This window comes from Mercenaria mercenaria, unplaced genomic scaffold, assembly GCF_021730395.1.
Source record: "Mercenaria mercenaria strain notata unplaced genomic scaffold, MADL_Memer_1 contig_3750, whole genome shotgun sequence".
In the NCBI taxonomy this organism is placed as follows: domain Eukaryota; kingdom Metazoa; phylum Mollusca; class Bivalvia; order Venerida; family Veneridae; genus Mercenaria; species Mercenaria mercenaria.
This window is the reverse complement of record NW_026461920.1, coordinates 23,672-46,999: the sequence shown is the minus strand read 5'-3', so window position 1 is coordinate 46,999 and position 23,328 is coordinate 23,672. Positions and strand designations below refer to the sequence as shown.

The 23,328-nt window shown below is 38.9% G+C and overlaps 1 protein-coding gene across 1 annotated transcript in view; it reads right to left on the bottom strand.

Moving 5' to 3' along the window:
• Positions 1 to 8,870: 8,870 nt before the first annotated feature.
• Positions 8,871 to 23,328, bottom strand: part of LOC128553369 (tonsoku-like protein) — a gene marked incomplete at its 5' end in the record, with an annotated part of 32,245 nt that continues 17,787 nt past the window's right edge. The window contains 3 exons of the mRNA XM_053534507.1: positions 8,871 to 8,965; positions 21,815 to 21,964; positions 23,131 to 23,212. Of these exons, the coding sequence (XP_053390482.1) occupies positions 8,871 to 8,965; positions 21,815 to 21,964; positions 23,131 to 23,212 (327 nt within the window). The remainder of the gene's footprint in view (positions 8,966 to 21,814; positions 21,965 to 23,130; positions 23,213 to 23,328) is intronic.

Below are 23,328 nucleotides of genomic sequence, written 5' to 3'. Positions count from 1 at the left end.
ATCTGTGTTCACTCAGCACCTAATACAAGTTGGATTTATACAGGTGGTGCTTTTAAAATTTGATTTTCTTATTCAAGTTGCTCAACCAAAACAGAGTAATTCTATCTAAAGTATAAAGGCGTATGTGGGATTTATATAGGCAGATGGCCCCCAATTTTTGAAAATAAAATGATCGATGACAGGTTGATAAACTTACTTTGGCAAAGGGAAACAATATAAACTAGAGATGCTTTTGAGAAAAGGCCATGTCTCCCACAAACTGCCCTATGAAAATTTTTAGTTTCTCTAGATGTTTAGACGAGTGGATCCAATTAATGGTCTGGATGAGTGGAATCCAATCAGTAATTCAAGGGCCAAAATCAAAAGTGCCTGGGCGGATCTGGCTAGTTATGAACTTGGGTAAGTCTTTTGGGCCAAACACATTTTGTTCAAGTTTGGTGAAGATCGGATGAGAAATGTTCGACTTTAGAGAGCGGACAAGAGAAAAACAGCCCGTTTTTTTTCGGTAATTCAAGGGCCGTAACTCAAAAAAATGCGGGGACTGATTTGGCTAGTTATCGAAAATGGTCGAGGTCTGATGGTCAAACATATTTGTTTTTTTTGGTGAAGATCGGATGAGAAATGTTCGACTTAAGAGTGCGGACAAGAGAAAAAAGGCTGATTTTTCGAAAATTTCAAGGGCGTAACTCCAAAATGCCTGGACCGTTTTTGGCTAGTTATCCAACTTGGCCGGGGTTTCTATGGTCAAACACATTTTGTTAAAAGTTTGGTGAAGACGGATGAGAAATGTTGATAAAGAGTGCGGACATGAGTAAAAAGGCTAATTTTTTTGATAATTCAAGGGCCGTAACTCCAAAATGCCTAGACCGATTTGGCTAGTTATCGAACTTCGCGAGGTCTCATGGTAAAAACACATTTGTTGAAGTTTGGTAAAAGACGGATGAGAAATGTTTGATTAAGAGTGCGGACATGATAAAAAGGCCAAATTTTTCGATAATTCAAGGGCCTAACTCCAAAAATCCCTAGACCGATTTGGCTATTTATCGAACTTGGCCGAGTCTCATGGTCAAAAACATTTGTTTAAGTTTGGTGAAGTTTTGGATGAGAAATATTCGAATTGGAGTGCGGACAAGAGTAAAAAGACCGTTTTTTTGGTAATTCAAGGGCCATAACCTCCAAGACGCCCTGGACCGATTTGGCTAGTTATTGAATTTGGGCCCAAGGTCTTATGGCCCAACACATTTTGTTCAAGTTTGGTGAAAATCGGATGAGAAATTTTTCGATTTAGAGTGCGGACAAGCTTTGTGACAGACACACACACAGACACACGGACACACAGACAGACTGGAGTAAATCAATATGTCTCCCACACCACTGTGTGGTGGGAGACATAATTACCTGATCTATTGTATTTTAGTGATAAAAACTTGCATTAACAGCTATGTATTTAGCTAAATTCATTAGAAATGCAGGAGTGCAAAATATTCATTATCTCCTTTTGGCTACCTTGGTTGCCTTACAAAAACAAATTGGAAAAACAATAAATGAATTCAAAAGCCAGACAAAATTTTAAACACTTGCATTTTCCTTCGATTGTTGAAATGTCCCAACATTATCAATGTAAAACTAGAAATTATACTGACAGAAAAGAAATACTCAGCTTCCTAAATAATTTCATATTCAAGGAGGATAATTACAAAATTTTTCAATACATTTGTGTCAGCTTCTAACCTTATGTAACAAGTCTTTTTGCTTCTTAATTAATTGTCAGGGAAAACCCAAGAATAGGAAAAAATATCATGATACCTTTAATGTAAATGTAAAATCAAAAGGAAGATAATCCAATGCATTAATACATAACTTTCGTGAATATAATTTCTAATTTGGTAACAGAACGGGAGTTACATTTCTGAAAACCACAAACAAGTTTAATATATAAATGTTACTTTTTACTGTGACGCAATGTCAATCTTGAAGTTAACACAAATTTAGATAGTATGCTTTTACAGTATTTTTACAATTGATATTATATACAATTTCATGCAAAACTGAATCAAGAACAACTATCATGTAAATCATAATTCATTTTATGTTTTACAAGGAAAAAACTGGAATATAACAGCCAAATTGATTGGTTTTCGCTTTTTCAAAGAGCTGAACATAAAATTTTTATTTTCACTGATATGGAACTTACTTGAATGTGACAGAAGCCCAATTTCAAATAATCGGAATTGTTTCAAAAACATAATTTCTGCAAAGATATCAATGTATATTACCTAAAACAAACATTAAAGATACAGTTCTATTTCATTAAACTGTAAAAGGAATCTAAAGAGAAAAACGAAATTAGTTGGGTCCTTATGACTTTGACCTTTCAGCCGCTGACATTCAAAATAATAGGGATCTTCATGTACTATTACTAGGTAATCCTGTGAAGATGTAAGCAGTAGCTAGCATACTTTCTCATTCCGATTTAAAATTTGGAAATAGAAAATGTTGGCGGACACAAGATGCCATTCCATTCATCATATGTATTTCTAAAATGACTGTATAAAAGTGATATGTACAATCTGGTATATTGCAACAAAATTTAGTAAAATGTCTTTTACTAAATCCTTTAACTAGCATATTTGGTTGCCTAGTACCATTATGCCTTCTTAACGGGTTTTCAGTAACTAAATGGTGGTCAGTTAAACTAACCACTGATCCCAGACTTTGTACCATTACTGACCAGTTCTCCATAAGTCATGGCAACTTCCCCATAAAAAACCAGAGATGGGGGATAAATGACTTTAAGACATAATGTCAATCTTTCCGGGCAGAACATTCGCTCACTCAAAACCACCTCGAGATCTCTTAAACTGGTTGTGTTGCGCTTTGGCTACTGAGCCAACGGGAAAGGGACTTCCACTATCATCTATCAGAAAACTGACAATTTACGCGATATTCATTGCAGGTTCTGTCCGAACTCCTCAAATCTGTCTTTCCATACTTGTGTCAAACTTTCAATGTCAAGTTTCCCCAGTTTAAAGCAGGTAAATTCCAGCAGTCTTATCGGTACACTGGCAATTTTTCTCTGTAAATTGCATCCAAAATCTACAGATAAGGGTGACTGGAATGCCACAGTCATTGGCTACAATCTCTTCCAGATTGGAGGTGTCACAAGCCGATGACTGGAAAAGTTGCTGTAAAATGTGATTGGCCAATTTTGGGTTCTCAGATAAGTCCAGTTTCCTGAAAATGCTTGGTAAACAGCTGGTAACCTGCAATATGTCAAACCCAAAAAACAAACCATAAATTTTCACTTGCCCTAACGAAACATGAATGCTAAGCTTAAAATTTCAAAAAATCTCTTTTTGTCAACTTTTAATAGAATCTACCTTTATCATTTTCAGATTGTTCCATAAGAAAAAGAACTTTTTTCATATACATATAGCTTAATCATATATATGAAGTCCAAATTTGTTTAAAATTTCTTTTCTAATGGGTAGAAACAGTGTGAAGGCACGTTACTGTTAAAGCAAGATTTTCAACTGTATTGTTTGTACATCAGGTTAAGCTGGAAAAGCCCATGCTATACCTACTTTGAGTCAATTTATTTATATGTGATTAATTCTATGCCAATCGATGAAATAACCGATAGATCTACATAAACAAGTTTCATGTCCTACACGGAGTCTATATGATCTTTGTTTGCTTAAGAGGGAAGTATAAGATGCTCGGGGTTCGCATCACTATGACATTATTACGTCATAGGCAACTTTTCAGCTGAAGTGGTGGTTAAGCTCTAAACTTCATTTCTGCATATCATTTTGGGCATGGAGCACCAAGCAGAGCCCTGAACACCTGCAAGCCAGCTACGTGACTTCTTCACTTTAAGAATTCTGAATACCAAGCAAGGTTTCAAATCTCTACGGTGTGGGGCAAGTTAGTAATTTCAAGTAATTTTATAGCTGGACTGCAGAGTCTCTCCTAAAATGATTAGACCTTCGTGTTGGACATAACAACATAAATTAGCAGACAAATGACTTTACCTTACAAGAAAATCAACATCTTCTGTACCAAGGTTACACTGACATAGCTTCATGTCTTGTAATGTACAACCATCCTGTTAAAATATAATTACGATACATGCTTGATTATTTCTGGTAAGAATTCACTTGAGCTGAGTATGATAATATAACTACTCGGTTTCAGATAATCAGTTCCATCAGCAGGTTCTGAAGTAACTAACCATTTAGAAAAAATAAACTGTATTCCACTTTTCCATGCATTAATTGGCTGCGTTTTCATCAACGTTCAGGATTCGATTTCAAAATGTAACAAATTTTCTCTGTCCTAGTCTTCTTAAAACTGTTTAATAAAACTCAGCACAAAGGTGGCTCCTGTGAGGTGGTATAATATCATGTACCTGAGCTGGCACTGTACAACTTACCTGAGGTGGCACAGTATAACATACCCGAGGCTGCACTGTACAATGTATTTGAGATAGCACTGTATGATGAACCTGAGGTCATGCTGTATCACCTACCTGGGAAGCAAAATTGTAGATATGTCTGTACACCTGTGATGATCTATGGTCTGAGATGGTTGAGGACAAATCCAGGGAGAGTATCTGCATTGGGTTCTGACATTTCAGGAACAGCTCTACACCAACACATCCTAACTGGTTATATGAGACATCAACATGTTGTAAACTGGAACCTGAAGAAAAATTACAAAATCTATACAGTATGAAAACATTGGTTAAAATATTCACATACCTGACAAAATCTAACAGTGGGAAAACAGTGTTTTAAATTTTTGCAGTTGGCAAATCAATCATATGGCAACTTTCAGGTTTCAGTTGTGGAGGAATATCCCAGATGTATCTCCTGCATTGGTGAAGGATTATCCTAGATGTCCCCCCTAAATTGGTGGAGAAATATCTCAGATGTCCCTCCTGTTTTGACAGAGGAATATCCCTCCTGCTTTGGTGGAGGAATATCCAAGATGTCCCTCCTGCCTTGGTAAAGGAATATCCCAGATGTCCCTCCTACCTTGGTGGAGGAATATCCAAGATGTACCTCCTGCTTTGATGGAGGAATATCCCAGATGTACCTCCTGCTTTGGTGGAGGAATATCCAAGATGTCCCTCCTGCCTTGGTAAAGGAATATCCCAGATGTCCCTCCTACCTTGGTGGAGGAATATCCAAGATGTACCTCCTGCTTTGATGGAGGAATATCCCAGATGTACCTCCTGCTTTGGTGGAGGAATATCCAAGATGTCCCTCCTGCCTTGGTAAAGGAATATCCCAGATGTCCCTCCTACCTTGGTGGAGGAATATCCAAGATGTACCTCCTGCTTTGATGGAGGAATATCCCAGATGTACCTCCTGCTTTGGTGGAGGGAAAATCCAAGATGTCCCCCTGCCTTGGTAAAGGAATTCCCAGATGGGCCCTCCTACCTTGGTGGAGGAATATCCAAGATGTACCTCCTGATTTGGGTGGGGGAATATCCAGATGTACCTCCTGCTTTGGGGAGGAATATCCAAGATGTCCTCCTGCCTTGGTAAAGGAATATCCCAGATGTCCCTCCTACCTTGGTGGAGGAATATCCCAGATGTCCCTCCTGCTTTGGTGGAGGATTATCTCAAATGTTCCTCCTGCTTTGGTGGCAGAATATCTCAGATGTCCCTCCTGCTTTGGTGAAGGAATATCTCAAATGTTCCTCCTGCTTTGGTGGCAGAATATCTCAGATGTCCCTCCTGCTTTGGTGGAGGAATATCTCAAATGTCTCTCCTGTCTTGGTAGGGGAATATCCCAGATGTCCCTCCTGCTTTGGTGGAGGAATATCTCAGATGTCTCTCCTGCCTTGGTAGAGGAATATCCCAGATGTCTTGGTGGAGGAATTTCCAAGATGTCCACTTGCATTGGTGGAGGGAATACCCCCCCCCCGTCCCCTCCGCCTGTGGAGATATCCCAGATGTACCCCCCCTGCATTGGTAGAGAAATATCTAAGATGTCCCTTCTGCTTTGGTAGAGGAATATCTCAGATGTCCCTCCTGCCTTTGTAGAGGAATATCTCAGATGTCCCTCCTGCTTTGGTAGAGGAATATTTCAGATGTCCCTCCTGCTTTGGTAGAGGAATATCTCAGATGTCCCTCCTGCCTTTGTAGAGGAATATCTCAGATGTCCCTCCTGCTTTGGTAGAGGAATATTTCAGATGTCCCTCCTGCTTTGGTGCCAGGAGGAATATCCCAGATGTTCCTCCTGCCTTTGTAGAGGAATATCTCAGATGTCCCTCCTGCCTTTGTAGAGGAATATCTCAGATGTCCCTCCTGCTTTGGTGGAGGAATATCCCAGATGTCCCTCCTGCCTTTGTAGAGGAATATCTCGGATGCCCCTCCTGCCTTAGTAGAGGAATATCCCAGATGTCCCTCCTGCTTTGGTTGAGGAATATCCCAGATGTACCTCCTGCTTTGGGGTAGGAATATCTCAGATGTCCCCCTGCCTTGGTAGAGAAATATCCCAGATGCCCCTCCTGCTCTGGTTGAGGAATATCCCAGATGTCCCTCTTGCATTGGTGGATGAATATCTAAAATGTCCCACTTGCCTTGGTGGAGGAATATCTAAGATGTCCATATTGCCTTGGTGGAGGAATATCTAAAATGACCTTCCTGCTTTGGTGGAGGAATATCCCAGATATCCCTCCTGCCTTGGTGGAGGAATTTCCAAGATGTCCCTCTTGCATTGATGGAGGAATATCCCAGATGTCCCTCCTGTTTTGGTGGAGGAATTTCCAAGATGTCCCTCCTGCCTTGGTGGAGGAATTTCCAAGATGTCCCTCTTGCTTTGGTGGAGGAATATCTAAGATGTCCATATTGCCTTGGTGGAGTAATTTCCAAGATTTCCCTTCTGCCTTGGTGGAGGAATTTCCAAGATGTCCCTCTTGCACTGGTGGAGGAATATCCAAGATGTACCTCCTGCTTTGATGGAGGAATATCCCAGATGTACCTCCTGCTTTGGTGGAGGAATATCCCAGATGTCCCTCCTGCCTTGGCAGAGGAATATCCCAGATGTCCCTTTTGCATTGGAGGAATATCCCAGATGTCCCTCCTGCTTTGGTGGAGGAATATCCCAGTTGTTCCTCCTGCTTTGGTGGAGGAATATCCCAGATGTACCTCCTGCTTTGGTGGAGGAATATCCCAGATGTCCCTCTTGCATTGGAGGAATATCCAAAATGTCCTTTCTGCTTTGGTAGAAGTATATCTCAGATATCCTTCCTGCGTTTACTTTGGGCACCGTCAAGCATCTGGGTAAATCCACCGAGCATTTGCAGGACAGCTGAATGGTCTGTTGAATATGAAAGCATTCAAGATAACAAGCAGGGTCACTTCATACTATTACAACAGTAACTTACTATGTTTAAAACTTCAGTAAGGGAGTCGATCATTCTGGAAGAACTTCACAGAAAGTTTACATGTTTAAAACTGGGCAGTCTTGTCAGCTGAGGTAGTCCTCGTATCAGTGAGGCCAAACAGACAGCATCCATCATATATGGGTTGTGACCGAGATCTAACGTCGTCAAATTCTGTACATAAAAATCATGTAATTGTACGAAAACTTGAAAAATGACAGAAATGGTTACCTGTAAGACAGTTTTAACATTAAAAAAAAAAAAAACTTACTTCTATAACTTTGTTACTTTAATTTTGCTTTGGAAATGCTTTTCTGGAATTCAACAATCAATCTCTCTATTTGTTTTCTGTCTCTAGCAACAGAATGCAGGTTTATTTCTGCTCTCACCAACTTCTGCAACAATGCCTCGAGGTTGACAGGTGATTCAATGGGAAAACAAAGTCTATTTTGTGCTAAGGTGAGTTAAAAAGCTTAAAACTAAAAAATAAAGCTCCCAAATTTACAGAATTCTATAAGCATTTACACAACCTTTCCAACACGAAACGATACCATTTAAAGGGCAATCAATTATCGTCTTCAGTCTGACTCTGGCTGGCATTTTCCCTTCTTTAAGAGGGGCCAGCAATAATAAATGCATTATTTTCTCAAAATATACAGCAAAAAATATCAATTTCAAGGTAATTTATCATAACATTTTTGCATGTTCAGGCTGTTTTTTTGTTGTTGTTTTTTTTATGTTTCCACACTACATTTGGCAATGTTTGATGCAATTCCATTGCAAAATGGAACAATCTATTTTAATCGAATCAAATTTAGCACTGTATCATGGAACAGTTATTTCCTGATAACGTAATTTACATTTATCGAACAAGTGCACAAAAATGGCGACTTATTGTTTACCAAAAAAGCCAAGTTTGAAGTCAATACCTTGTGTGTTTATTTAGATATGCTCCGGACACAAAATATAATGGACAGTTTTGACCTTTTAGCTCAATTTGTGACCTTGACCTCTGACCTACAGTGCCTGTTCAAGGGCTCTGTATATCGTCTCATCGCCATCCACCTATATGCCAAGTTTAAAGTCAATACCTTTAATGGTTATAACTATGCTCCGGACATGAATTATGACGGACGGACTGACAGATGCACGCGCCATCCTAATAATACGTCCCGTTTTTTTCAAAACGGGTGTAAAAAAAGAGACATCTTATAACAGGCAGAAAACACTTGTTTCGTTCAGTTTTATGAGCACAGAAAGACTTTGATGTTTGGAAGGGTGATCGTTTCGTTTAACTGGGTAGAAATTTTGTAAACGTTTACCAGTCAAACACAACACAAGACTCATTTAAACGTGTAAATGTAGGAGCCTTACTAACAGATCATAAATCAGTCAACCAATTTTTATTACCTGCATGTTTTTTATTATTTTCCGCTGAAACAGCAGCACATAGGGACCTGAGCCTTCTACGTCAATCATTACACGCCAGTCCGAGGTAGACAAGATTTGGTACAGTATTTAACACTTTACACAGATTCTCTAGTCCTGTATCACATATTCTGTTACCTGGAAATAACCAATCATTGGATGTTTTATAATTTCTTGAATAACTGTTTCCTCACATCTTTTCCTACTCTTAGAAATTATGCATAAGTCAATGGTAACAAGCTTGTATAAGGAAATATTTTCATGTTATGAAGATTTGAAGACAGAGGACAGCTAGACATCAATGTTACACTACACAAGCAACTTTATGACTCTCCAGTACCAGGAGAAAAAGAAAACAGAAAAAGTTCTATGTCACAGGATTTAATATTCATTCCAAACTAGAATGTGTCTGTAGGACACAGGGTGTTGCCCCCCCCCCCCCCCCACTGGTACATTTGTCACAAATAAGGGGAACAATTCAATTTTGCAGTCTTAAATGGGGTTTTAGCCTCAAAAAAAAAATAATGAAAAAGGATTCATTATTCATACCACATACTTTTTGAGCTATGAGCAATCACAAACAAAAAAATCCACTATTTTGGCTATTTTCAAGGGCCATAACTCGTAATAATCCTAAGATTCGCAAGAAGAATGCCAAGTGTGCAAGGTCACATTATGATAAAGACTCAAGCAAGGTTCTCATGAATTTACATTAAACAAATTTTTGAGTTATGCACATAAATTAGGTGAAAATGTGCATTTTTTTTTACTATTTCAGGGGCCATAACTTTAAACATAGGGGGAGGAGCCAGCAAATAAATAAGAGGTATGCAAGTTAATATCATGACAAGAGCTCGTCGAACACGAAATACCCTCCTTGATGCATTCAGTAATTGCACAAGGAACAGAAATTTATATGCTCACTGTAAACAAAAGTTCTACCATTCTGGTTTAATCTGAACTTTGACCTTTACCCTATTAACCTAACAAGAGATTAAAGAGTTTCTTGGCGCCATCCACTGAGCCATTTTTGAATGTTCAAATTTTTAAGACTAGCTCAAGGTCAAAATCAAGGTCAAATTTCATTTTTGGTACAAAAAAAAGTGTATGGTGGGCCAAATTTGAAAGCTGTGGGCTTGAGAAATGTGAAAGTAGGTCACTAGATCAATTTCAAGGTCAAAGTTCATTTCGGTAGACAGAACTATGCATGTGCTTCAAATTTGGAGGCTGTAGCTTGAGAAATGTGAAAGTAGGTAATAGGTAAACATCAATGTCAAATTTCAATTCAGAACACAACAAGAGCTGTCACTGATGGTGACAAATGCCCCCGCAGCACCTTGACCTTTGACCTGGTGACCCCAAAGTCAGTAGGGGTGGTGTACTCAATAAGTACTATCAGCATGTGAAGTTTAAAGGTCCTGGGTGCAGTGGTTCGCATGTAAAGTGCCTTCATGCAAAAAATTAATGTTGGCCCCTGTGACCTTGACCTTTGACCTGGTGACCCCAAAGTCAGTAGGGTTGGTGTACTCATAAAACACTATCAGCATGTAAAGTTTGAAGGTCCTGGGTGAAGTGGTTCGCGAGTAAAGTGCCTTCATGCAAAAAAGTTAATGTTGGCCCCTGTGACCTTGACCTTTGACCTGGTGACCCCAAAGTCAGTAGGGGTGGTGTACTCAATAAGTACTATCAGCATGTGAAGTTTGAAGGTCCTGGGTGCAGTGGTTCGCGAGTAAAGTGCCTTCATGCAAAAAGTTAATGTTGGCCCCTGTGACCTTGACCTTTGACCTGGTGACCCCAAAGTCAGTAGGGGTGGTGTACTCAATAAGTACTATCAGCATGTGAAGTTTGAAGGTCCTGGGTGCAGTGGTTCACGAGTAAAGTGCCTTCATGCGAAAAGTTAACGTTGTGACGAACTAACTAACGAACTGACGGACAGTTGAAAACTAATATGCCTCCTGTCGGGGGCATAAAAATAAATATGCATGCAGTCCAAATTTGGAGCCTGTAGCTTCAGAAATGTGGAAGTAGGTCACTAGGTCAATCTCAAGATCAAAGTTCATTTCGGTACACAAAACTATGCATGTGGTTCAAATTTGAAGGCTGTAGCTTGAGAAATGTGAAAGTAGGTCACTAGGTCAAAATCAAGGTCAAATTTTATTTCGGAACACAAAACTATGCAAGTGGTCCAAATTTGAAGCTTCTACCTTCAGAAATGTGAAAGTAGGTCACTAGGTCAATCTCAAGATCAAAGTTCATTTCAGTACACAAAACTATGCATGTGGTTCAAATTTGAAGGCTGTAGCTTGAGAAATGTGAAAGTAGGTCACTAGGTCAAAATCAAGGTCAAATTTTATTTTGGAACACAAAACTATGCACGTGGTCCAAATTTGAAGCATGTACCTTCAAAAATGTGAAAGTAGGTCACTAGGTCAATAACAAGGTCAAAGTTTTTTTCGGCACACAAACCTATGCATGTGGTCCAAATTTGAAGGCTGTAGCTACAGAAATGTGAAAGTAGGTCACTAGGTCAAGATCAAGGTCAACTCATGTCAAGGTTCATCTTGCCACTCAAAACTATACATGTGGTCCAAATTTGAATGATGTAAGTTATGGACATGAAGATTCTAAGTTTTTCCCTATATAAATCTATATGAACCATGTGACCCCTGGGGTGGGGCCATATTTGACCCTAGAGGGATAATTTGAACAAACTTGGTGGAGAACCACTAGATGATGCTACATTACAAAATATCAAAGCCATAGTCTTTGTGGTTTCGACAAGAAGATTTTCAAAGTTTCTCTCTATATAAGTCTATGTAAACCATGTGACCCCCAGGGGGGAGCCATATTTGACCCTAGGGGAATAATTTGAACAATCTTAGTAGAGGACCACTAGATGATTTCATATACAAAATATCAAAGCCCTAGGCCCTGTGGTTTTGGACAAGAGGTTTTTCAAAGTTTTTTCCTATATAAGTCTATATAAACCATGTGACCCCCGGGGTGGGGCCATATTTGACCCCAGGGAAATAATCTGAACAACCTTGTTAGAGGACCACTAGATTGTGCTTCATACCAAATATCAAAGCCCTAGGCCCTATGGTTTTGGACAAGAAGGTCAGAAACCGTTTAACTGTTCCTGGTCACTGTGACCTTGACCTTTGACCTAATGACCTCAAAATCAATAGGGGTCATCTGCTGGTCATGACCAACCTTACTATCAATTTCCCTGACACTAGGCCCAAGCGTTCTTGAGTTATTGCCCGGAAACCATTTTACTGTTCCTGGTCACTGTGACCTTGACCTTTGACATACTGATCTCAAAATCAATAGGGGTCATCTGCTAGTCATGACCAATCTCCCTATCAACTTTTGTGACCCTAGGCCTAAGCATTCTTGAGTTATCATCCGGAAACCGTTTAACTATTCAGGGTCACTGTGACCTTGACCTTTAACATACTGACCTCAAAATCAATAGGGGTCATCTGCTGGTCATGATCAACCTCCCTATCAACTTTCATGATCCTAGGCCCAAGGGTTCTTGAGTTATCATCCGGAAACCATTTTACTATTCAGGGTCACTGTGACCTTGACCTTTGACATACAGACCTCAAAATCAATAGGAGTCATCTGCTGGTGATGACCAACCTCCCTATCAACTTTCATGATCCTAGGCCCAAGAGTTCTTGAGTTATCATCCGGAAACGGATTGTAGTACATTCCGACCGACCGACCGACATCTGCAAAACAATATACCCCTCCTTCTTCGAAGGGGGGCATAATAAAGACTCATGTAAATTTTCATCCATTTATATCATATACTTTTTGAGGTAGGCGCGTCACAAGGTGAAAATGTGCATTTTTGACTATTTCAGGGGCCATAACTCTGGAAATAGGGGGTGGACCCAGACGAAAAATAAGAGGTGCGCAAGTTCATATCATGATTAAGACTCATGCAAGGTTTCATGAATCTATATCAAATACTTTTTGAGCTAGGCGTGTCACAAGGTGAAAATGTGCATTTTTGACTATTTCAGGGGCCATAACTCTAACAAGAGGGCCATGATGGCCCTATATCACTCACCTGTTATCATTGCACTTGAGGACAAGAAGGTCCTCAGAAAAAATATCTAAGTCCAAAGAACAGTAACAACAAAGGGAAGAAATTTAACCAAAAAGAAAAAAAAATTCTTACAAGGTACAGATATGTCAAAATACACCTAAAAATTGGAGGTACCATCCATGTTGTACCACAGAAAAGCTCATGTGACCCAGTTTTGAACCTGACCTAGATATTATCAAGATAAAAATTCTGACCAATTTTCATGAAGATCCATTGAAAAATATGGTCTCTAGAGAGGTCACAAGGTTTTTCTATTATTTGACCTATTGACCTAGTTTTTTAAGGCACGTGACCCAGTTTCAAACTTGACCTAGATATCATCAAGGTGAACATTCTGACCAATTTTCATGAAGATCCATTCAAGGGTATGGCCTCTAGAGAGGTCACAAGGTTTTTCTATTTCAAGACCTACTGACCCAGTTTTTGATCGCAGTTGACCCAGTTTCAAACCTGATTTAGATATCATCAAGATAAACATTCAGACCAACTTTCATACAGATCCCATGAAAAATATGGCCTCTAGAGAGGTCACAACATTTTTTCATTATTTGACCTAATGACCTACTTTTTGAAGGCACGTGACCCACTTTCGAACTTGACCTAGATATCATCAAGATGAACATTCCGACCAATTTTTATGGAGATCCATTCACAAGTATGGCCTCTAGAGAGGTCACAAGGTTTTTCTATTTTTAGACCTACTGACCTAGTTTTTGACCGCACATGACCCTGTTTCGAACTTGACCTAGATATCATCAAGATGAACATTCAGACCAACTTTCATGAAGATCCATTGAAAAATATGGCCTTTAAAGAGGTCACAAGGTTTTTCTATTATTTGACCTACTGACCTAGTTTTTGACGGCACGTGACCCACTTTCGAACTTGACCTAGATATCATCAAGATGAACATTCAGACCAACTTTCATATAGATCCCATGGAAAATATGGCCTCTAGAGAGGTCACAAGGTTTTTCTATTATTTGACCTTCTGACCTAGTTTTTGATGGCACGTGACCCACTTTCGAACTTGACTTAGATATCATCAAGGTGAACATTCCGACCAATTTTCATGAAATATATGGCCTCTAGAGAGGTCACAAGGTTTTTCTATTTTTAAACCTACTGACCTAGTTTTTGACCGCACGTGACCCAGTTTCGAACTTGACCTAGATATCATCAAAATGAACATTCAGACCAATTTCATACAGATCCCATGAAAAATATGGCCTTTAGAGAGGTCACAAGGTTTTTCTATTATTTGACCTACTGACCTAGTTTTTGAAGGCACGTGACCCAGTTTTGAACCTGACCTAGATATCATCAAGGTGAACGTTCTGACCAATTTTCATGAAGATCTTGTGAAATATATGGCCTCTAGAAAGGTCACAAGGTTTTTCTATTTTTAGACCTACTGACCTAGTTTTTGACCGCACGTGACCCAGTTTCGAACTTGACCTAGATATCATCAAGGTAAACATTCTGACCAATTTTCATGAAGATCTTGTGAAATATATGGCCTCTAGAGATGTCACAAGGTTTTTCATTTTTAGACCTCCTGACCTAGTTTTTGATGGCACATGACCCAGTTTCGAACTTGACCTAGATATCATCAAGGTGAACATTCTGACCAATTTTCATGAAGATTTTGTGAAATATATGGCCTCTAGAGAGGTCACAAGGATTTTCTAATTTTTGACCTACTGACCTAGTTTTTGACCGCACGTGACCCAGTTTCAAACTGGACCTAGATATCATCAAGGTGAACATTCTGACCAATTTTCATGAAGATCCATTGAAAATTACGGCCTCTAGAGAGGTCACAAGGTTTTTCTATTTTTAGACCTACTGACCTAGTTTTTGAGGGCACGTGACCCAGTTTCGAACTTGACCTAGAATTTACCAAGATGAACATTCTGACCCATTTTCATAAAGATCCCATGAAAACTGTGACCTCTAGAGATGTCACAAGGAAAAGTTTACGGACGGAAAACGGACACCGCGCGATCACAAAAGCTCACCTTGACACTTTGTGACAGGTGAGCTAAAAAGTTACTAAAAATTTATAGTAACGTGAAAGGGAAGTAATTTAAACAAAAGGACCATGATGGTCCTGAATCGCTCACCTATCCCCACATGACCCAGTGTTGAACTGAGTATGACGTCGTTATTTCTATTATTTGACATAGTGACCTAGTTTTTGAGCACATGTGACCTAGATATCATCAAGATAAAAAATTCTGACCAATTTTCATGAAGATCCATTGAAAAATATGACCTCTAGAGAGGTAACAAGGTTTTTCTATTATTTGACCTAATGACCTAGTTTTAGAAGGCATGTGACCCACTTTTAAATCTGACCTAGATATCATCAAGGTGAACATTCTCACCAATTTTCATGAAGATCTAGTGAAAAATATGGCCTCTAGAGAGGTCACAAGGTTTTTCTATTTTTCGACCTACTGACCTGGTTTTTGACTGCAGATGACCCAGTTATGAACCTGACCTAGAAATCATCAAGCTGAACATTCTCACCAATTTTCATGAAGATCCATTGAGAAATATGGCCTCTAGAGAGGTCACAAGGTTTTTCTATTTTTAGACCTACTGACCTAGTTTTTGACCCCACGTGACCCAGTTTCGAAACTGACCTAGATATCATTAAGGTGAACATTCTGACCAATATTCATGAAGATCTCATGAAAAATATGGCCTCTAGAGAGGTCACAAGGTTTTTCTATTTTTAGATCTACTGACCTAGTTTGTAAGCCCACGTGACCCAGTTTCGAACTTGACCTAGATATCATCAAGGTAAACATTCTGACCAATTTTCATGAAGATCCATTGAGAAAGATGGCCTCTAGAGAGGTCACAAGGTTTTTCTATTTTTAGACCTACTGAGCTAGTTTTTGACCCCACGTGACCCAGTTTCGAACTTGACCTAGATATCATCAAGGTGAACGTTCTCACCAATATTCATGAAGATCTCATGAAAAATATGGCCTCTAGAGAGGTCACAAGGTTTTTCTATTTTTGACCTACTGACCTAGTTTTTGACCCCACGTGACCCAGTTTCGAACTTGACCTAGATATCATCAAGGTGAACATTCTGACCAATTTTCATGAAAATCTCATGAAAAATATGGCCTCTAGAGAGGTCACAAGGTTTTTCTATTTTTAGATCTACTGACCTAGTTTTTGACCGCACGTGACCCAGTTTCGAACTTGACCTAGATATCATCAAGATGAACATTCTGACCAACTTTCATAAAGTTTCCATGAAAACTGTGACCTCTAGAGATGTCACAAGCAAAAGTTTACGCACGGACCGACGGACGACGGACACCGCGCGATCACAAAAGCTCACCTTGTCACTTCGTGACAGGTGAGCTAAAAAAAAATTATTGTAAGTGAACAAAAGAAGGATCTGCCAAATAAATCTGTTGACATAAATGAAATTTCAGATCAGTATTTTCATTAGTTACGGAGATATACCCATTTTAATTTGAAATAAAGGGAGGTAATTTGACATAAAATCAGTCCATAGTTATCTACTCTGACTGGCTCAGTCCAACTAATGACAATAATGAAATTTCAAATAAGTCCTAAAAGTACTTACTGACATTAATCCATTTTGACTACATTTTACAATCAGGGGAGGTAATCAGATATAAAACAAGTGAATGAAGTATTGCCATGCAATACAAAGTCCCCTACTGGAAGGCACCTAATTTTCTCTACTGCAGTATAACATAATGAACTGATATCTGTCAATGATGTATAAACAATATTGTACTACATATACAATATGTGATAACAACACACTTGGATTAAAATGTGCATATATAAAAACCCACAGTTGTTTTCATATTGAATATTTTTGGCTGATTATAAAAATGTTATCATGTAAGTTATTTATAGTAACAACAAAGGGAAATAAATCTTTAAAAAAAAAAAAAAAAAAAAAAAAAAAAAAAAATCTATATAATATAAGTCCACAAGAAACTCTTTACCAGGTAGAGATAAGTCAAAATACACCTAAAAATTGGATGTAACATGCATGCTGTACCACAGAAAAGTGGTCTCGATTTTTCTCTACCGCCAGTAATAAAAAAGTTACAATAAAATCTATTTATAGTAACAACAAAGGGACGTAATTCTAAAAACAAGGGTGCCTCATGGTGGTGAACATTTGGTCCAAGTTACATCAAAATCCCTCCATGCATGAAGAAGAAATGTTCCTTACAAAGTCATTCTTGAATTTGACCTTTGACCTCTAAATATGACCTTGACCTTAGACCTAGGGACCTGGTTCTTGCGCATGACGTTGTCTCATCCAGGGGAATATTTGTGCTAACTGATATCTAAATCCTGCTTTGCATGACAAAGTTATAGACCGGACAGGAAAAAAATCCTCTTGACCTTTGATCTCAAAGTGTGACCTTGACCTTTAAGCTAGGGTACTGGGTGTTGCGCATGACACGTCGTCTCACCATGGGAAACATTTATGCCAAGTAATATTGTAATCCCTTGATGGATGACAGAGTTCTGGATCGGACAGGGAAAACACCTTATTGACCTTTGACCTCCAATTGTGACCTTGACCTTTGAACTAAGGGTCTGCGCTTTGCGCATGACATGTTGTCTCATCATGGGGAACATTTGTGCCAAGTAATATTAAAATCCCTTCATGGATGGCAGAGTTATGGACGAGACAGGAAAAAAAACTCTGTTGACCTTTGACCCCCAATTGTGACCTTGACCTTTGAGCAAGGGGTCCGGGATTTGCGCATGACACGTCGTCTCACCATGGGGAACACTTGTGCTAAGTGATATTAAAATCCCTTAATGAATGTCAGAGTTATGGACCGGACACGAAACAGACCCTGTTCATGCTATGTTAACATTTGACTGCTAAGTGTGACCTTGACCTTTGAACTAGGGGTCTGAAAGTTGTGCATGACACATCGTCTTATTATGAGATACATTTGTGCCAAGTAATATTAAAATCCCTTCATAGATGGGAGAGTTATGGACCGGACAGGAAAAAAGCCCTGTTGACCTTTGACCTCCAATTGTGACCTTGACCTTTAAGCTAGGGGTCCAGGTTTTGCACATGACACGTCGTCTCCTCATGGGGAACATTTGTGCCAAGTAATATTAAAATCTCTTCATGGATGGGAGAGTTATGGACCGGACAGGAAAAAAGCCCTGTTGACCTTTGACCTCCAATTGTGACCTTGACCTTTGAGCTAGGGGTCCGGGATTTGCGCATGACACATCCTCTCATCATGGGGAACATTTGTGCCAAGTAATATTAAAATCTCTTCATGGATGGGAGAGTTATGGACCGGACAGGAAAAAAGCCCTGTTGACCTTTGACCTCCAATTGTGACCTTGACCTTTGAGCTAGGGGTCCGGGTTTTGCGCAAGACACGTCGTCTCATCATGGGAAACATTTGTGCCAAGTAATATTAAAATCCCTTCATGGATGACAGAGTTATGGACCGGACACGAAATTGCGGACGGACGGACGGACAGACGGACGGATGGACAGACGGACGGACAGACAGACGGACGGACAGACGGAATGACGGAAAAGTGCATTCCTATAGTCCCCGAAACTGGTTTTCAACCAGTAGGGGACTAATAACTCTGGAACCTACGATTGGATCTAATTTGTCATGGAATCCAAGATTTATTGTTGTTGAAGATATTTTGGAAGTTTGTATCAAATAAAACCATAAATGAAGTCTCTATATAGCTGCAAAAACCAAAATAGCCAATTTTGAACCTTTAAGGCGCCTTAACTCTGGAACCCATGATGGAATCTGGCCAGTTCAAGAAAGGAACCAAGATCTTGTGGTGATAAAAGTTGTGTGCAAGTTTGGTTAAAATCAAATCATAAATGAAATTGCTATTGTGCAGACAAGGTCAAAATAGCTAATTTTGGCCCTTTCAGGGGCCATAACTCGGGAACCCATTATGGGATCTGGCCGGTTCAAGAAAGGAACCAAGATCTTATGGCGATACAAGTTGTGTGCAATTTGGTTAAATTCAAATCATAAATGAAATTGCTATTGTGCAGACAAGGTCAAAATAGCTAATTTTGGCCCTTTCAGGGGCCATAACTCTGGAACCCATAACGGGATCTGGCCAGTTCAAAAAAGGAACCGAGATCTTATGGTGATACAAGTTGTGTGCAAGTTTGGTTAAAATAAAATCATAAATGAAGCTGCTATTGTGCAGACAAGGTCAAAATAGCTAATTCTGGTCCTTTCAGGGGCCATAACTCTGGAACTCATAATGGGATCTGGCCAGTTCAAGAAAGGAACCGGGATCTTATGGTGATACAAGTTGTGTGCCAGTTTGGTAAAAATCAAATCATAAATAAAGCTGCTATTGTGCAGACAAGGTCAAAATAGCTGATTTTGGCCCATTTCAGGGGCCATAACTCTGGAACCAATAATGGGATCTGACCAGTTTAAGAAAGGAACCGAGATCTTATGGTAATACAAGTTGTGTGCCAGTTTGGTAAAAATCAAATCATCAATAAAGCTGCTATTGTGCAGACAAGGTCAAAATAGCTGATTTTTGGCCCTTTCAGGGGCCATAACTCTGGAACCCATACTAGGATATGGCCAGTTCAAGAAAGGAACCGAGATCTTATGCTGATACAAGTTGTGTGCAAGTTTGGTTAAAATCAAATTATAAATGAAGCTGCTATTGTGCAGACAAGGTCAAAATAGCTGGTTTTGGCCCTTTCAGGGGCCATAACTCTGGAACCCATAATGGGATCTGGCCAGTTCAAGAAAGGAACCGAGGTCTTATCGTGATACAAGTTGTGTGCAAGTTTGGTTAAAATAAAATCATAAATGAAACCACTATCGTGCAGACAAGAAATTGTTGACGCACGCATGGACGGACTGACGACGGACGACGGGTGATCACAAAGCTCACCTTGTCACTATGTGACAGGTGAGCTAAAAATAGGAGGCGGAGCCAGACGAACAAGAGCTGTCGGAGGACAGCAACGCTTGACTATTCAACAGCCTTGTCAACTGAATGAATACAAAAGTCGATAAAAGGGGCATAATTTTGTAAAAATGGGAAAAAGGGTTATGGAACCTTCACAGAGCTTATCAGCTCATAAAGTGAACAAGTGCGTGAAGTTTCAATCCTTTCCCATAAGTGGATACTGAAATACCAGCTTACATACAAAAACTTCTAAGTTGAAAAAGGGGCATAATTTTGAAAAAATTGCAAAGTAGAGTTAAGGGACCTACACAGTGCATGTCAGATCATGACAGTGAACAACTGTGTGAAGTTTCAATCCATTCCCATTAGTGGGTACTGAGATACCAGCTTACATACAAAACCTTAACCAAGAATTAAATATAAGTCAAAAAAGGGACATAATTTTGACAAAAATGCAAAGTAGAGTTATGGACCTACACAGGGCACGTCAGATCATGACAGTGAACAAGTGTGTGAAGTTTCAATCCATTCCCATTAGTGGGTACTGAGATACCAGCTTACATACAAAACCTTAACCAACAATTTCTAAGTCGAAAAGGGGACATAATTTTGTAAAAAAGCAAAATAGAGTTATGGAACCTGTCCAGTGTAGGTCAGTTTATCACAGTGAATAAGTGTGTGAAGTTTCAATTCATTCCCACAAGTGGTTACTGAGATACCAGCTTACATACAAAACCTTAACCAAGAATTTCTAAGTCGAAAAGGGGACATAATTTTGTAAAAATGCAAAATAGAGTTATGGAACCTGTGCAATGTAGGTCAGTTTATCACAGTGAATAAGTGTGTGAAGTTTCAATCCATTCCCACAAGTGGTTACTGAGATACCAGCTTACATACAAAACCTTAACCAAGAATTTCTAAGTTGAAAAAGGGGCATAATTTTGTAAAAAAGCAAAAAAGAGTTATGGAACCTGTTCAATGTAGGTCAGTTTATCATAGTGAATAAGTGTATGGAATTTCAATCCATTCCCACAAGTGGTTACTGAGATACCAGCTTACATACAAAACCTTAACCAAATCGGGACGCGGACGCAGACACCAACGCCGACGCATGGGTGAGTCCAATAGCTCTACTATTCTTTGAATAGTCGAGCTAAAAATAGGAGGTGCGCGAGTTCATATCATGATTAAGACTCATGCAAGGTTTCATGAATCTATATCAAATACTTTTTGAGCTAGGCGTGTCACAGGGTGAAATGTGCATTTTTGACTATTTCAGGGGCCATAACTCTAAAAATAGGGGGCGGAGCCAAATGAAAAATAGGAGGTGCGCAAGTTCATATCATGATAAAGACTCATGCAAGGTTTCATCAATTTACATCAAATACTTCTTCAGCTAGGCGCGTCACGAACTTCGGACGCACAGACAGACGGATGCACGGACAAGAGCAAATCTGTATGCCCCCACCACTCATGGGGGGGCACAAAAACGATCAGCTCTAAATACATTCTTTCCTACACAATAAGAAATTGGTAAAAATTCATGTCGTCTATAAAACTGATAACATGTCAGGCCAGCTACAAAATGTAGTCAGCCCTCAGTTGCAGAGTGATTAACTAATGTCGCCTACCTTTAATCACTTGCCTATGATCACTGTAAATTTAAAACAATGATATTTGAAATTCCTTCAATTTGAAAAATATTCACTCTGTTGGCCGAAGATTTGCGGTTCTACCAAGGTGCCCACCAGAGTCTAGTAATGTCAGAAGGCCTCAATGTCCTGTTGTCTTTGCCTAAATTGTGTCAACATTACATAAAACCAAACAAAACATCTAATTTGATTTTTTTTTTACTTACATTTTCTAAGCACTCCTCATTCTCTTACCTTTCAAATCCAGTTCCCTGAGACATGTCTGATGCTGTATAGCCCTTACTACAGGCTGAAATCTTGTTGGCCTCAGTGCAAGGTCACCCAAACACAGCTTGCCCGATACCTCACAGGACTGTAGTAACATTGACACATTCTTGTAGCATACTGAAAACATTTTTAGTTCAACTTTTACATATTTTTACCTAAATTTGATCAACTCAAATCTCAATGTAAGTAGTGTATCAAATCAAATACATGTACATCTAAATGTAGTCAATGCAATACTTTAAATGAATTCTAAATAAAATATAAATAATAAATCTAAATTCAGACAGTAAAAGATCAGTTTAAGGTAGTGCTGCAGTTCAGATAAAACTTTGTCTACAATATAGTATTTGATTTAACCCAGAATTTCCAGTGTTATTTTACATTATAAAAATTCAGTCAGTAAAATAGGAAGAATTGTGTGCTTGATTTTCTGTCAGACTAATATAAAAATCTGGGTTCCAAGAAAGTTTTCGTAACGGGAGTCTACGGGGAATACATCAATTTGATGGCATATCTGCATAAAAAACACTTCTACAAAACGATTTTAAAGAAACATCAGACAGTTGTAAATTCAAATACCCTCACTTAGCTGTCAAGTAAAATGAACAGGTCTGTGTGCTTATTTTTGAGATATTTAGAGTATGGAGATCTGTAAATAACATACTTATTTTATGATATTATACTGAATTTTGTCACATATCAGCAAATTTGTTACAATTTTTAATCTAATAGCAACATTTTTCATATTATCTATCAAAACATTGTAGTCAAGCTAATGATCTACCTAGCAGAAGTGCTGATGATATGCACCACTATTCTTAATACCAATCACTCCTTCAATTGGATCTGGCCAAATGGCTTTTGAGAAGACGTGTACACAAGCTAAATGACAGACGACAACGGCAAAAACAGTATGTTTCAAACAAATTGTGAAACATATTAAGTACTGTAAAAGCACGTATTTTCGCTGGGTCAAAATTTCGCTAATTTGAAATTTTGAGTATGTTCACGAGATTTAATATTTGCGAAATTGTAAAAATAGTATCAAACTTGAATTAGAAATATACTAATGGTGAATATTTCTGCGAGGATTAATTTTCGCGAGATGTAGTGCCTTGCGAATACAGCAAAAATTAAACCCTCACAAAAATTTCTGCTTTTACAGTAACCTTTCAACAGCAGAATGTGTATTAAATATTAATTCAATCACACAAGCTACAACAGATCTGTATCCTGATGGCTTACTTCCAAGCTGAAATAAAGATCAAGAGCAATGCAAATACCTGTTTTAAGGGTACTGCAGGCATTTTTGTAACTTTCAGCCATAGGCGGTTGTTCATCTTTACTGTCTACAAAGCTTTCTACCTGAAACATAACAAATACATTTTCAAGACAGTTGTGAATAAATCTAAAATCATGAAGTATCCACATCCATTTGGTTAAGCATTTTATTTAACAAGGTCAAGGTACTGAAGAGAGAA